Source organism: Salmo salar, chromosome 10, assembly GCF_965601325.2.
Source record: "Salmo salar chromosome 10, fSalSal1, whole genome shotgun sequence".
In the NCBI taxonomy this organism is placed as follows: domain Eukaryota; kingdom Metazoa; phylum Chordata; class Actinopteri; order Salmoniformes; family Salmonidae; genus Salmo; species Salmo salar.
The window spans coordinates 24,521,842-24,535,623 of NC_138300.1; the positions used below are offsets into that span (position 1 = coordinate 24,521,842).

At 44.7% G+C, this 13,782-nt stretch overlaps 1 protein-coding gene across 2 annotated transcripts in view; it reads right to left on the reverse strand.

Moving 5' to 3' along the window:
• Window positions 1-318: 318 nt before the first annotated feature.
• rgl1 (ral guanine nucleotide dissociation stimulator-like 1) overlaps window positions 319-13,782 on the reverse strand; it is a 37,721-nt gene continuing 24,257 nt past the window's right edge. For both annotated transcript variants that reach the window (XM_045687537.2, XM_045687538.2), the window contains exons 3-17: window positions 13,570-13,778; window positions 13,187-13,261; window positions 12,812-13,005; window positions 6,816-6,949; window positions 5,969-6,288; window positions 5,772-5,856; window positions 5,554-5,643; window positions 5,328-5,414; window positions 5,090-5,122; window positions 4,855-4,976; window positions 4,631-4,720; window positions 4,202-4,388; window positions 3,739-3,987; window positions 3,516-3,630; window positions 319-3,423 (exon numbers count right to left, since the gene is read on the reverse strand). In XM_045687537.2, coding sequence (XP_045543493.1) covers window positions 3,236-3,423; window positions 3,516-3,630; window positions 3,739-3,987; window positions 4,202-4,388; window positions 4,631-4,720; window positions 4,855-4,976; window positions 5,090-5,122; window positions 5,328-5,414; window positions 5,554-5,643; window positions 5,772-5,856; window positions 5,969-6,288; window positions 6,816-6,949; window positions 12,812-13,005; window positions 13,187-13,261; window positions 13,570-13,778 — 2,178 coding nt within the window. In that variant the 3' untranslated portion in view covers window positions 319-3,235. The remainder of the gene's footprint in view (window positions 3,424-3,515; window positions 3,631-3,738; window positions 3,988-4,201; window positions 4,389-4,630; window positions 4,721-4,854; window positions 4,977-5,089; window positions 5,123-5,327; window positions 5,415-5,553; window positions 5,644-5,771; window positions 5,857-5,968; window positions 6,289-6,815; window positions 6,950-12,811; window positions 13,006-13,186; window positions 13,262-13,569; window positions 13,779-13,782) is intronic.

Genomic DNA, 13,782 nt, shown 5'->3' on the forward strand with positions numbered 1-13,782 from the left:
AACACATTTGTCAATGAATTTCTATGAAATTGCACATGAGCAGGACGTAGCTTCGAGAGGAGAGGTCATGACCGCATTGAAGTCAGTAGAAATGTCTTAAACGATTTACAAATGATATGGTACACTAGCTTTACAGGACTTCATAGTTACTTGTCATCTCATTCTAACATTTTATGGTAAAGAAATGACCAAGTATATTGTTAAATGGTATTTACAGAGTAATAACCCATTAATAGTTTGTACCAGAATAATAATTTGAACTATCGTTCAACTCTGGAAATCTTTTTTGTTCAAGGTCAAACAAAAAGACAATCATAGTAATGATAATAATTTATTTAGGTAGAGAATTCTTTGGCAGTGAAGAAGTACACAAAGTTCATGAGAAAAATCACAAGTGCTGAATGAGAATCAAGATAGGAGGAAATCGACCACAGAGTAAACCTTGCCCAGCCTTTAGTATGACCAATAACAGACCAGTACATTGCGCTCAGTGAGATGGCCAGAATGTCAGTATTAGAGAACGAGTGTTATAGCCATAACCACCGTGTGCAAGGAGAGAATAGGTATTTATGGCACAGTAGGGAGAGCATTGTGTGTGTGTGTGTGTGTGACAGATGGGGTGGTGGTGTTAATGCTGGTTAGGCAGTGTGTGGGAACCGGTATGGGTTTCTGTTAAAGTGGGAGGTGTGTGTGTGTGTAGAGGCCTGGGCTCAGGAGGAACTGAGTTAGTGTCATAGTGTGGGATGGTGTGATTTTTTTTTTTTTCATATCGTCTGTGACTCAAACTATTGGGAGTGAGTGATTGGCTGAGGCTCGGTGCACAGGGGGCTACAATGTTGAGAATGTTGTAAGAGCAGACATGACTGCCTATTCTGAATGACAATTTCCATCTGAACGTTTACGCAAACGGAGCGCAACGCAGTACTTGAATGTCGTTTTTTCACCACAAAAATGGGCGGCTCCTTGTAGTACGTAAGCCTGCCTAGTCGCTTGCTACGCCGATTTTCTCCACAAAAATGTTGAAATGCAACATATTATTCCTTTTGTGAGGGTGGGGGCACTGTTGTGTAGATAATGAGGCTGTATTTTACAACCAAACTCACTTGGTTGAAATTGAACCCCCCAAAAATTTGATTTTGTTCCTTTCTCTTTTGGCACAGTTGTTTCACACACTGATGTAGTGGTAAAAAAAGTGGGGTTGCAGTGAAAAGTAAAGCTCCTTATACGTTCAATTAATTTTCCCGCAAAACATTTACCCTTCGCTACACCACTGGTTTCACTAAATAATTAACTCTACATGATCAATTTGCTCTAGAAATAAGCACCAGTTTTGCTATAAATCCGTGAAAACAAAAGTGATCTGATGCTATGAACTAAAGTAGCCTATTGTGCATTGATAACTAAATATAATCTCAGCGACTGTTCAAACAAACCAAACATTATAGCCTTATTTGAATCCCCCCACAAAACATATTTTGTTTAGAAGTAATTACTTGATTTAAGGCTATTTCTAAATGGTAAAATAGCTGCTAGCCATGTGCTTTTTCTCCATGAGCAAAAAGGATGACATTCTATTTTTAGCTGATATGGGAGCGAATACATTCAAGCAGCAGATTAAACTGGAATAATGTTGTAGGTTACACTGGCAAGTATAAGAATATTTGCCAGGGAATTTATTTAATTATAAATTGGGAAGATGTGGGAAGATGGAAAGGCTAGCTTGCTTGCTGTTTTTAGCCTACAGCCAACTGGCAGGCACAAAATGAGGTAACGTAAAACAAACCGAAACGTTCATTACATTTAGCTATTATTCAAAAATGCAGTTGGTTTTCTTTTAAATTAGCCAACAGTGGTAGTTTTCAATGTGATTCTTTGTTTTATCACAAATGGGAAGACAAGAAAATCTCTGCTATTGCAGCCTTGTGAATGTTTATAAAATCGGGGGTCTAGGAACATATGGACCGGCGAGGGTATCATGTTGACAAAAGGTGCTGCTCTAAAAAAATCTGACTCCACCCAAGTGCACATGATAAGTGACGGAGTGTTCAGCGGATAGACCTTAACCCTGCACCCTCCTGAATAAGCCCCAGTACTCATTAATGTAATGTGCACCCACTGAGCACTAGAGCGGGAGTCTGTCCCTCTGTCACGATTCCAAATGCAGCACAGCAAATCTGGCACTGGCTTTTTTCTGACAATCTGAATTCACATATAATTTAAGATCATTCTCCTTTGGAATCCTCTCCAAGTTTGATACATATACTTTTTTATTCTGCACTGTAAAAAACAAATCAGAGGAAAACAAAACTATACTTCATTTTGTGCAGAAGTGAAAAGAAGAAGACCAGGTCACTCATTCCACCTATTTCCCACCTCCTGACGTCACCTAGCCACCAACAAGTGCATCTCTATCAGGACTGCTAATCAGCGCGGCAGGCCGCTCAATCTGGGCCTCACATAGAGACCCATCCTATGTGTCACTACACCCTACAGATGAGATAGGACAGCTAAGCAATTTCAAAAGGAAAGGACTTGTTAAAACCAAGTAGGAACCTATCAGAATGCCTCTATAATGGTATTCGTCACACAGCTCAGAATATTAGAGGCGCAGTCCGGTGTGTTACACACAGTGCACATAATGAGGTGAAGGAAACAAAAGAAGAAAGATATTGACATCACACAGCTCCTGTCAATCAGTCACCCAGATTAACACTGACACAGGAGTTCATCATCAATAATAAAGGCAACAGGACTGGACATCGCAGTCTCACTCTCCTTCCCATCTCCCTCCGAATGGGAAACATAACAGGCATCACAGGAAAGAAGAGAGTTGATAAAAAAGCTGAATACTGATGGAGGGCAGGAGTCACTCCTCCTGCGTGTGCAAAACCTCTTCATGTGGAGAGCGGAGGGTTGGGGGGGGGGGGGGGGGCACTGTCTCGCTCTGCCAAAGGCATCTATATTCTATATGGCACTGAAGTCCCACTACACATCCATAATAGTCCATAGGGGGGTGGGGTGGCAGGGACAGGGATTGGAAGGCCACAGGCTGCTTCTGGAGTTGGGGGATGTATGTGGGCACTGAGAGGTGGGGTCCGATTGGGGACAGGGGTTTTGGGAATAGGGTACTCAGAGTCTCATTGACTTCAACTCACTCCCACATGCCTGGTCCTTCTCAGTCTCCCACCCCCTCCAGTCTGTGGTCCCTCCAGTCCTTGTGCCCCTGTCCTGGGAGTCACAGTGTGACCTTGCTGAGGCGCAGAGACAGGCTGGAGCGCTGCTGGGCGCGGGGGAGTGTGGAGGCGCAGCGACTTCTCAGCTGGACCGGCCTCCCCGCGGTGCCTCGCACACGCAGCAGGAAGTCAAAATTGGCTGAGGTGTTCATGGCGTAAAAGACATTGGCGTTGTCTGGAATCACCAGCTCTGAAAAAGGACGTTTTTATTTTTTTAAATGACTTTTTCACATTATCATCACAACTCAAAGGCTAAAAAGAGTGTCAGGGAGAATGTTGTACCTCTCTCGTCAGAGATGACCTGCACCAGCTCGTATCCCTCCCCAGGCTCACTCTCCAGGTTGTGTTTGGTCACAGCTCTAGAGATCACTGCTGGAGTCTTATCCTGACTCGTCAACTGGGGAGGAAACAACATATTTTAATATGAAAATTAAATCAAAATCAGGATGAATCGTCACTTTTGAAACACCTTTTTCATAATCTCACATCTTAACATGAGACGTACCAGGATGCTCTTGTAGAGGTTGCCATTGCCCTGCTCCAGGCTGACTCTGATGATGCAGGCGTCCTGGGCCTGGGTGTTGTAGGCCGGGGGCAGGGGGGAGGAGGGGGACATGGGTGTCAGGGAGACAGAGCGACGGTGCATGCAGGGTGGCCCAGGGAGAGAGGGAGAGGCCGGGGTCACTGGAACACTGGCTGAGGATGAGGTGGTGTCCATGGAGTGCAGAGAAGTACAGGAAGAAGACTCGGACAACTGGAGAGACACAGATGATGCACAGTAATTAGCACATATTCGACCTTCATATTGCCAACCTTTTGGATAGAATTATAACTTTATTTGCACACATTGGTAAACAAAATACAGAATAGAAAGAAAATAAAACAATAGGGCTTGTGCAAAACCCCCACCAACTAAATACAACAAAATGTATCAAGGCAAAAAAAAGTGAAGTATCTTAGTGCCATACCTTGTTCTGCTGAGTGTCGGAGGTGTGTATAGGTGTCATGGCCATGCCCTCGCTTTCTGAAGGGCTGGAGTCACTAGACGACACACTTACTGAGTCCATGCTCTCCCCAGAGCTGCCAGTAGGGGGCGACCGAGGTGTTTCCCTCACCGGGGAACTCACTGCCGAGGAGTCTCCACCCAGAAACAGTCTGACAGAGAAAAAAGTCAACAAAAAAACATCACAAAACAAAAAGGACCAACATCTGTCAGATCTAATATAAACAATGATTTAATGGAATTCTGTTAAAACATCAATATTACGGCAAAGGCTCCACAACTGATTGTAGAATTCTACACCATTACAATAATGTCTATATTATTCAGGGTAGATGTATTGTAAGTCAAAATATCAAGTACAGTATATGTTAGAATTCCTCTAGAGTGTGCTTACAGGCTAAGTCTCTTGACCATGCTCTTGCGAGGTTTGGGTGAAGTAGGACTGCTGTCTCCTACTCCTTCAATGTCACAAGACATAGCATAGCTGCAAGAGAAACCGAAAAGAATCATGACATCACTGCTACCAGTCCACTTAGCCTGAGAATCAATCAAAAAGAGAGGATAGCAAGAGCTGATGTGGTGGTGATATATAGTGTGAATGACTGATGATGTTTGTACCTCTCCTCCTCGCTGTGCTGGGGCTGGCTCTTGAACCAGCGCAGGAAGGCAGAGTCAGCACTCAGACAGTAGCTGTTACACGCAGACTGCAGCAGCTTGATCTGAGCTATCACCTCAAACTCCTGCAAGAGAGAGATCAATGTCAATCATGTCAATTGAGCTGACACTACCAACATTAATGACTTTTCCTAATCACCTAATTAGTGGTTTAGAACAGGTTGAAAATGACACTCACCCTTCGCCTCTTTTCAAAGTTGATGAGCCCACCCTGCAGAAGACACAGGACACTGAAAGACTGAACTCTCATCCCACGCGGGGCTGGCTAGACAAACAGCAGTGGACTTCTCCAAAAACTGCCAAACTAATTCCTCACATACTCATGGAAACTCATGCTGTAGTTGCAAACAGTGGTCACAACATACAAGTCTCTACAACCAAACAGAAGGAGTGAGTAGGATGATAGTAAGGCTCACCTCTACTAGGTCTGGCAGAGCAGTATCTAACATGGTCAGGTCTGTCAGGAAGGTGCCCAAGTAAGGTATCGTCCCCTGCATGGCACCCTGGGAGGAGAGACAAAGCATAGGTTAAAACATACCACTCAGCAGGCACAGCTAAGCTACTCACTTTTACCCCCTTCCTGAAATGGAAACAAACAGGGCCGCAAACTCATAGTGGCTTGTAACTTGCTCCATTGCTCACCATTTCCTTCTGCAGCTGGAGTCGTTTGTGAATGCGTTTCTGGTGCTCCTTAGCACAGCCTTCCAGATTGGCAAACTTAGAGGTGCCCTCCTGTAGGGGAAAGAGTAGATTGTGTAAATATCAAATCACTACTAAAATCAATCAATTCATCATCAATTAACCACTTCCTCAACATCCACAATGTCTGGTATGCAGGCATTCCCAGTGCAGAGTCTCACCCTCATTAGCAGCTCTCGGCTAGTCAGGTAGTTGTTGTGATCTGAGAAGATGTCTGATAGTTCCTCGAACGTAGAGATGCCGTCTCTGTGGAAATGACAGAGAAAGGTTAGAACTAATTGGGAATGCATAAGAACTCTATCACATGAGTTGTGAGTGACTGATCAGTTCATATGCATTCAGCTTGTGAAAGACCCACTTGTGCACGCAGGACCAGGCCCTCTTCAGTCTGTAGAGTGGGTTGGACTGCAGTGCAGATACGATGGCGTGCAACGAGGAGAAGTTCTTACGCATGCGACACTCCTGAGCGATGTCTATCCAGCGCTGGATGACCCGTGCCCTGAGGTGCGGGCGGATCTGGCGTCGGTGCAGTATGGTGCTGACCACACATGCTGCCACAGCATTGAACTGGGTGATGGTGGCACGGATGGTGGAAGCACTGTGCTTGTTTTGCTTCTTATCCCTCTGGGACCAGATGGAGCCCAGGCAGTGGTGAGGAACCACCTTCTTGAACAACAACTGGAAACAGACAAACAATGAGACTATTAGCATTCAAACTTTTAAAGTAACTGTCCAGTGAAAATATTACTTTCAAAAAAGTTATTCTGTTAACGCATACCAAAATATTGTTGTTGACCTATATCGTATGTGGCCAAAGCATAAATTGGCAAAAAAAACAAAAAACAAAAACACTTAAATAAAAACTCACCTCAAAAATTGTATCATAAAAATGCTTGCTATTTCCTCATAGAACATGAAGTCATGTTGGCTCATTGGTTGAGCTGGCCAAATCAGCGGTCTACTCTCATTAATATTTTTTGGGGGTCCGCACACACCATCACAACACAGAAAAGCTGATTTATAACCTACTTAATTAGCATTTTTAACAAGGAAAACTACTTCACTCGTATTATAATTATTTATATTTCGTATTTCATAGAAATATGGTAATACTGGACAGTTACTTTAAAATGTATATTTATCCTATATTGTTCAAATACATTGGCAGCCCATACTCCCACCCAGCCTCCCTCAGCCTCTCTTACCGCATCCATATAGGTTAGCTGCTCAGCCACCAAATCTGCATCAAATGACAGGAAGTCTTCCTGGACCTCGATCTCCACTTCCTCATCCTCACCCAGGCAGAAGGAGCTGTTGCCATGGAAACCGCCAGAGAAACCTACCAAGAGGAGAAATGATCAAATGATTTCATTCATAATGGCAGGGCTGCCAACTTTTGGAGATAGCTTGGAGTGCGATCTCCTTTCGTGAATGTCATTGGCTCCAACCCATAGCCGTGGTTAAAGTTCATTTCCTGCATTTCTACATATTTTCATATGGCTTAGGCCCATGACCAGGGTGGAATAATTGTTATTTTTTTATTATTATTCAAGATTCTCGTACAGTTTGAAAAAAAATCTAATCATTGTCACATGCACCAAATACAACAGGTGTAGACCTTACCGTGAAATGCTTACTTGCAAAGTACTTAACCAACAATGCAGTTAACATAAGAGTTAAGAAAATATTTACTAAATAAAGAAAGAAAAGTAACAAAATAACGAGGATACATACACACACACACAGGGGGTACCGGTACCGAGTCAATGTACGGGGGTACAGGTTAGTCGAGGTCATTGAGGTAATAAACTCAGCAAAAAAAGAAAAGAAAAAAAAAAGTCACCAGCTGCATTAAGTACTGCAGTGCATCTCCTCCTCATGGACTGCACCAGATTTGCCAGTTCTTGCTGTGAGATGTTACCCCACTCTTCCACCAAGGCACCTGCAAGTTCCCAGACATTTCTGGGGGGAGTGGTCCTAGCCCTCACCCTCTGATCCAACAGGTCCCAGGCGTGCTCAATGATATTGAGATCCGGGCTCGTCGCTGGCCATGGCAGAACACTGACATTCCTGTCTTGCAGGAAATCACGCACAGAACGAGCAGTATGGCTGGTGGCATTGCAATGCTGGAAGGTCATGTCAGGATGAGCCTGCTGGAAGGGTACCACATGGGGGAGGATGTCGTCTACCTTATAATGCACAGCATTGAGATCGCTTGTTGTCATTGCAGGCACAGTCCAATGATGCTGTGACACGCCGCCCCAGACCATGACGGACCCTCCACCTCCAAATCGATCTCGCTCCAGAGTACAGGCCTCGGTGTAGCGCTCATTCCCTCGACAATAAAAGCGATTCCGACCATCACCCCTGGTGAGACAAAACCGCGACTCATTGTCTGGTCCAGTGAAGGTGAGTTTGTGCCCATAAGCGACGTTGTTGCCAGTGATGTCTAGTGACGACCTGCCTTACAACAGGCCTCAACCCCTCAGTCCAGCCTCTCTCAGCCAATGAGCACCGATGGAGGGATTGTGCGTTCCTGGTGTAACTCGGGCAGTTTTTGTTGCCATCCTGTACCCGTCCCACAGGTGTGATGTTCGGATATATCGATCCTGTGCAGGTGTTGTTACACGTGGTCTGCCACTGCGAGGATGATCAGTTGTCCGTCCTGTCTCCCTGTCTTAGGCGTCTCACAGTACGGACATTGCAATTTATTGCCCTGGCCACATCTGCAGTCCTCATGCCTCCTTGCAGCATGCCTAAGGCAAATTCACGCCGATGAGCAGGGACCCTGGGCATCTTTCTTTTGGTGTTTTTCAGAGTCAGTAGAAAGGCCTCTTTAGTGTCCTACGTTTTCATAACTGTGACCTTAATTGCTTAAGCTGTTATCTGTTAGTGTCTTAATGACCGTCCTACAGGTGCATGTTCATTAATTGTTTATGGTTCATTGAACAAGCATGGGAAACAGTGTTTAAACCCTTTACAATGAAGATCTGTGAAGTTATTTGGATTTTTACAAATTATCTTTGAAAGACAGGGTCCTGAAAAAGGAGCGTTTATTTTTTTGCTGAGTTTATGTACATGTATGTAGAGGTAAAATGACTATGCATAGATAATAAACAGTGAGTAGCAGCAGCAACAAAAAAAGGGTTGGGTGTCAATGCAAATAGACCGGGTAACCATTTGATTAGCTGTCAAGCAGTCTTATGGCTTGGGAGTAGAAGCTGTTAAGGAGCCTTTTGGACATAGACTTGGCACTCCGGTACTGCTTGCCATGCGGTAGCAGAGAGAACAGTCTATGACTAGTGTGGTTGGAGTCTTTGGCAATTTTTTGTGCCTTCCTCTGACACTGCCTGGTATAAAGGTCCTGGATGGCAGGAAGCTTGGCCCCAGTGATGTACTGAGACATAAGCACTACCCTCTGTAGCGCCTTCCGGTCAGATGTCGAGCAGTTGCCATACCAGGCGGTGATGCAACCAGTCAGGATGCTCTCGATGGTGCAGCTGTAGAACTTTGAGTATCTGAGGACCCATGCCAAATCTTTGTCTCCTGAGGGGGAATAGGGGTTGTCGTGCCCTCTTCAAGACTGTCTTGGCGTGTTTGCACCATGATGGTTTGTTGTTGATGTGACACCAAGGAACTTGAAGCTCTTGACCTTCTCCACTACAGCCCCGTCGATGAGAATGGGGGCATGCTTGGCCCTCATTTTCCTGTAGTCCACAAATACACACTCAAAACCCGATGACTTGGTTTGAAGTTACTTTGAGATTATTTGGGCATGGAATTTAGAGTATGCTAGCTGGGTAACATTGACTTACATTGGTGTTTGGTTAGAAAATGCTAATACTCGCCTCCTGAGTGCATCGCAGTGCTAGCTGTGCCACTAGAGATTCTGGGTTCGAGTCCAGGCTCTGTCGCAGCCGGCCGCAACCGGGAGGCCCATGGGGCGGCGCACAATTGGCCCAGCGTCGTCCAGGTTTGGCCGGCAGGGATATCCTTGTCTCATCGCGCACTAGCAACTCCTGTGTCGGGCCGGGCGCAGTGCACGCTGACACGGTCACCAGGTGTACTGTGTTTCCGCCGACACATTGGTGCGGCTGGCTTCTGGGTTGGATGGCATTGTGTCAAGAAGCAGTGTGGCTTGGTTGGGTTGTGTTTCGGAGGACGCATCGCTCTCGACCTTCGCCTCTCCCGAGTCTGTACGGGAGTTGCAGCGATGAGACAAATTGGATACCACAAAATTGGGGAGAAAAAAAGGGGTGAAAAATACCAAAAAAAGAAAAGAAAACGCTAATATCAATGGTTGGCGGCAGTGGCTAACCACTAACCACTCCATAAGAAACAAACATGTAAATATGTCATTCATTTGGGTGAACTATCCCTTTAAAATAGGACCATAGAAAATCCTGCCTAGAAGTATCACTCCAAGGGGGTTGGCCACCCCTGATCTATGTTTCCCAAAAACTGGGGGTTTCAATATATTAACGTGACTTCATTTGATTTCTGCACAGTACCCCACATTCAAGAAAAAGCTCATGAATATCAATCTTCAGGTGGATAAGGCTGATTTGCAAAACCTTGCTATCATCTTATTCTACATAGGCAAGATCTTTTCCATTTGTGTCTACCATCTTGTGCACAATACTAAAATGACAAAACAGAATATTTGAGGCAAGGGGCATTTCAATATAGCGCAGTCTCATCATTTTTAGCCCATTGTAGGGGATGGTAATTGTTCTAATGACTTACAGCAGCTATTGTAAAAGTCAAAATAAATTAAAACGGAGATTAAAATCTCCTGAAGACAAGAGGACATAGCTTAAATCCGCCCCTACACCAAACCCAAATTATCTTTCAATGTATTGTTGTCCCCCCACAACAATCATTTACACATTTGGGTTCACAATTTATTTGTGCAAAATAATGTTTATAATACATACAAATCAAGTCACCTTACCAAGATTCCTGCTGAACGCCGCCTTTTCATTGTTACAGCCTAATGAACCGTGTGCTAAATCGCTAACGACCAAACAAAGTAAATAATGTAGCATATGGATTTGGGCTCATGCAAGTGGTGGATTCAATCACTATAGTAGGCTAAGCTATATTATCACATGCTGTCAAAAGGAAACATTCTGTGACAGGAGTGACAGAAAATTCACTTGTTGACAATTATGTGTAGAAAACAGAGCTACCATTTGCCATGCTGCAGTTCTGAAAATGTTGTTCACAAACTTTGATCAGCGGAGAACAAACGTGCCTGTCCAGTCTGCCGTGGTGCCCCAATAGAAAGGCTGCTCCACGCTAATCGTGAGGGACATTTTTTTTTAACCAACGCGCATCCAATCGGCTTGGTCCTGGACCCTCACTAAACCAATCACAAGCTTCAATCTGCTGCAGTTCACAATGTGGTGGTAGGAAAATTATGGATCTCCCGGGTGAAGGTGCTGCAGTTACAACGCTTATGATATACAGTTGAAGTCGGAAGTTTACATACATTTAGGTTGGAGTCATAAAAACTTGTTTTTCAACAACTCCACACATTTCTTGTTAACAAACTATAGTTCTGGCAAGTTTGTTAGGACATCTACTTTGTGCATGACACAAGTAATTTTTCCAACAATTGTTTACAGACAGATTATTTCACTTATAATTCACTGCATCACAATTCCAGTGGGTCAGAAGCTTACATACACTAAGCTGACTGTGCCTTTAAACAGCTTGGAAAATTCCAGAAAATGATGTAATGGCTTTAGAAGCTTCTGATAGGCTAATTGACATAATTTGAGTCAATTGGAGGTGTACCTGTGGATGCATTTCAAGGAGTACCTTCAGACTCAGTGCCTCTTTGCTTGACATCATGGGAAACTCAAAAGAAATCAGCCAGGACCTCAGAAAATAAAATGTAGACCTCCAATAGTCTGGTTCATCCTTGGGAGCAATTTCCAAACGCCTGGAGGTACCACGTTCATCTGTACAAACAATAGTACGCAAGTATAAACACCATGGGACCACGCAGCCGTCATACCGCTCAGGAAGGAGACGTCTTCTGTCTCCTAGAGATGAACGAACTTTGGTGCGAAAAGTGCAAATCAATCCCAGAACAGCAGCAAAGGACCTTGTGAAGATGCTGGAGGAAACAGGTACAAAAGTATCTATATCCACAGTAAAACGAGTCCTATATCGACATAATCTGAAAGGCCGCTCGGCTAGGAAGAAGCCACTGCTCCAAAACCGCCATAAAAAAGCCAGCCTACTGTTTGCAACTGCACATGAGGAAAAATATACTTTTTGGAGAAATGTCCTCTGGTGTGATGAAACAATAATAGAACTGTTTGGCCATAATGACCATTGTTATGTTTGGAGGAAAAAGGGGGAGGCTTGCAAGCCGAAGAACACCATCCCAACTGTGAAGCACAGGGGTGGCAGCATCATGTTGAGGGGGCGCTTGACAACAAAGTCAAGGTATTGGAGTGGCCATCACAAGCCCTGACCTCAATCCTATAGAAAATTTGTGGGCAGAACTGAAAAAGCGTGTGCAAGCAAGGAGGCCTACAAACCTCACTCAGTTACACGAGCTCTGTCAGGAGGAATGGGCCAAAATTCACCCAATTTATTGTGGGAAGCTTGTGGAAGGCTACCCAAAACCGTTTGACCCAAGTTAAACATTTTAAAGGCAATGCTACCAAATACTAATTGAGTGTATGTAAACTTCTGACCCACTGGGAATGTGATGAAAGAAATAAAAGCTGAAATAAATAATTCTCTCTACTATTATTCTGACATTTCACATTCTTGAAATAAAGTGGTGATCCTAACTGACCTAAGACAGGGAAGTTTTACTGGGATTAAATGTCAGGAATTGTGAAAAAACTGAATTTAAATGTATATGTCTAAGGTGTATGTAAACTTCCGACTTCAACTGTAGAATTGCAGGTGCATATGCACCGATTTGGAGGCACAATTGAAAAGTTAACACACTGAACATACACTGTATTCATCAGAAAATGAAAGCAGCAGGCCTACTTTTTTCAATGCATGAGAAGAGGGTCAAGTGTGTCTCACACACGCCCAATGGAGAGAAAGAGGTGGAGATAGAAATAGAGAGAAATGAAGGAGAGGGATAGAGACATAGATAAAAAGACTAAAGAATTGAGGGAGGATAGAGTACTAATTAACTAGATATCTTAGACTCTTCACCCACCCTCGGAGTCTGGATCCAGACTGGCCTCGGCTTGTAGCTGCCCCAGTAGACTCTGGGCTCTACGAATGGGCTCCGATCCAGGCAGGGCCCTCTGTAGATAGGCCATGACTCTGTGGAGGCAGGGGTAAGATGGAGGCTCCTGGAAGTCCTCTGGACACTGGTCCAGCCAGACTCGAAGGATGGAGGCCAGGGCACTGAGGGTGAGGAGGGAAGGGGAGCAGAGATAAAGTCAAGGAAGCCTGCTGGGAGCAAGCTGCTGCTGACAGAGGGAAAGGCAGACTGAGGAGCTACACAGTAACAACTCGGGTTGAATCCATATGGAAAGTAAGCAAAGACAGACAGACTAAGAAAGTAGGAGATGTTGAGAAATCTTACGTTCGAACGGCTCCTTTGGTTTCAGAGGGTCTACATCGCTCCATCTGTCCTTCACTATCCTCTGGAATTCCATATCTGAGAAAGAAAACAAGAGAAAATAACATTTCAGCACCAATGTCTACCATCAGTCTGTAAAAGAAGTGAGACCAATAAGTTTCCTTAGCCTCTCAATGTAGAGCGGTAGTGTTCTTCAGTCACAGTGTGTCACAGCCCATCACTTATACATACAATTGACCTCATAAAAACCATGTTGATTAGCTAAATTATTTGAACCAGGTCTTATAGCACTATGGCTGGGAGAAAAGCCTGAACACACTTGGGCCCACCAGGACCAGGACTTGCCAGCCTCTGCTGTACACTACAGCCCCCAGACCCAGACGTACTTGTCCAACAGCAGCTGCAGCACGGTGTGTGTGCTGGCGAAGGCGCGGTACGTGGACAGGAAGATGCTGGTGTAAGTGAGGTCATTGTCCCCAAACGCCGTCAGCAGGGTCTCCACCAGCCGTTCCAGCGTTCCCGCCCGGATACTCCGGATCTTACAGGTTTCCAGCTGGCTCACTGTGTGGCCAGGGGGCAGCCGGTCCCCCTCCGCCTGT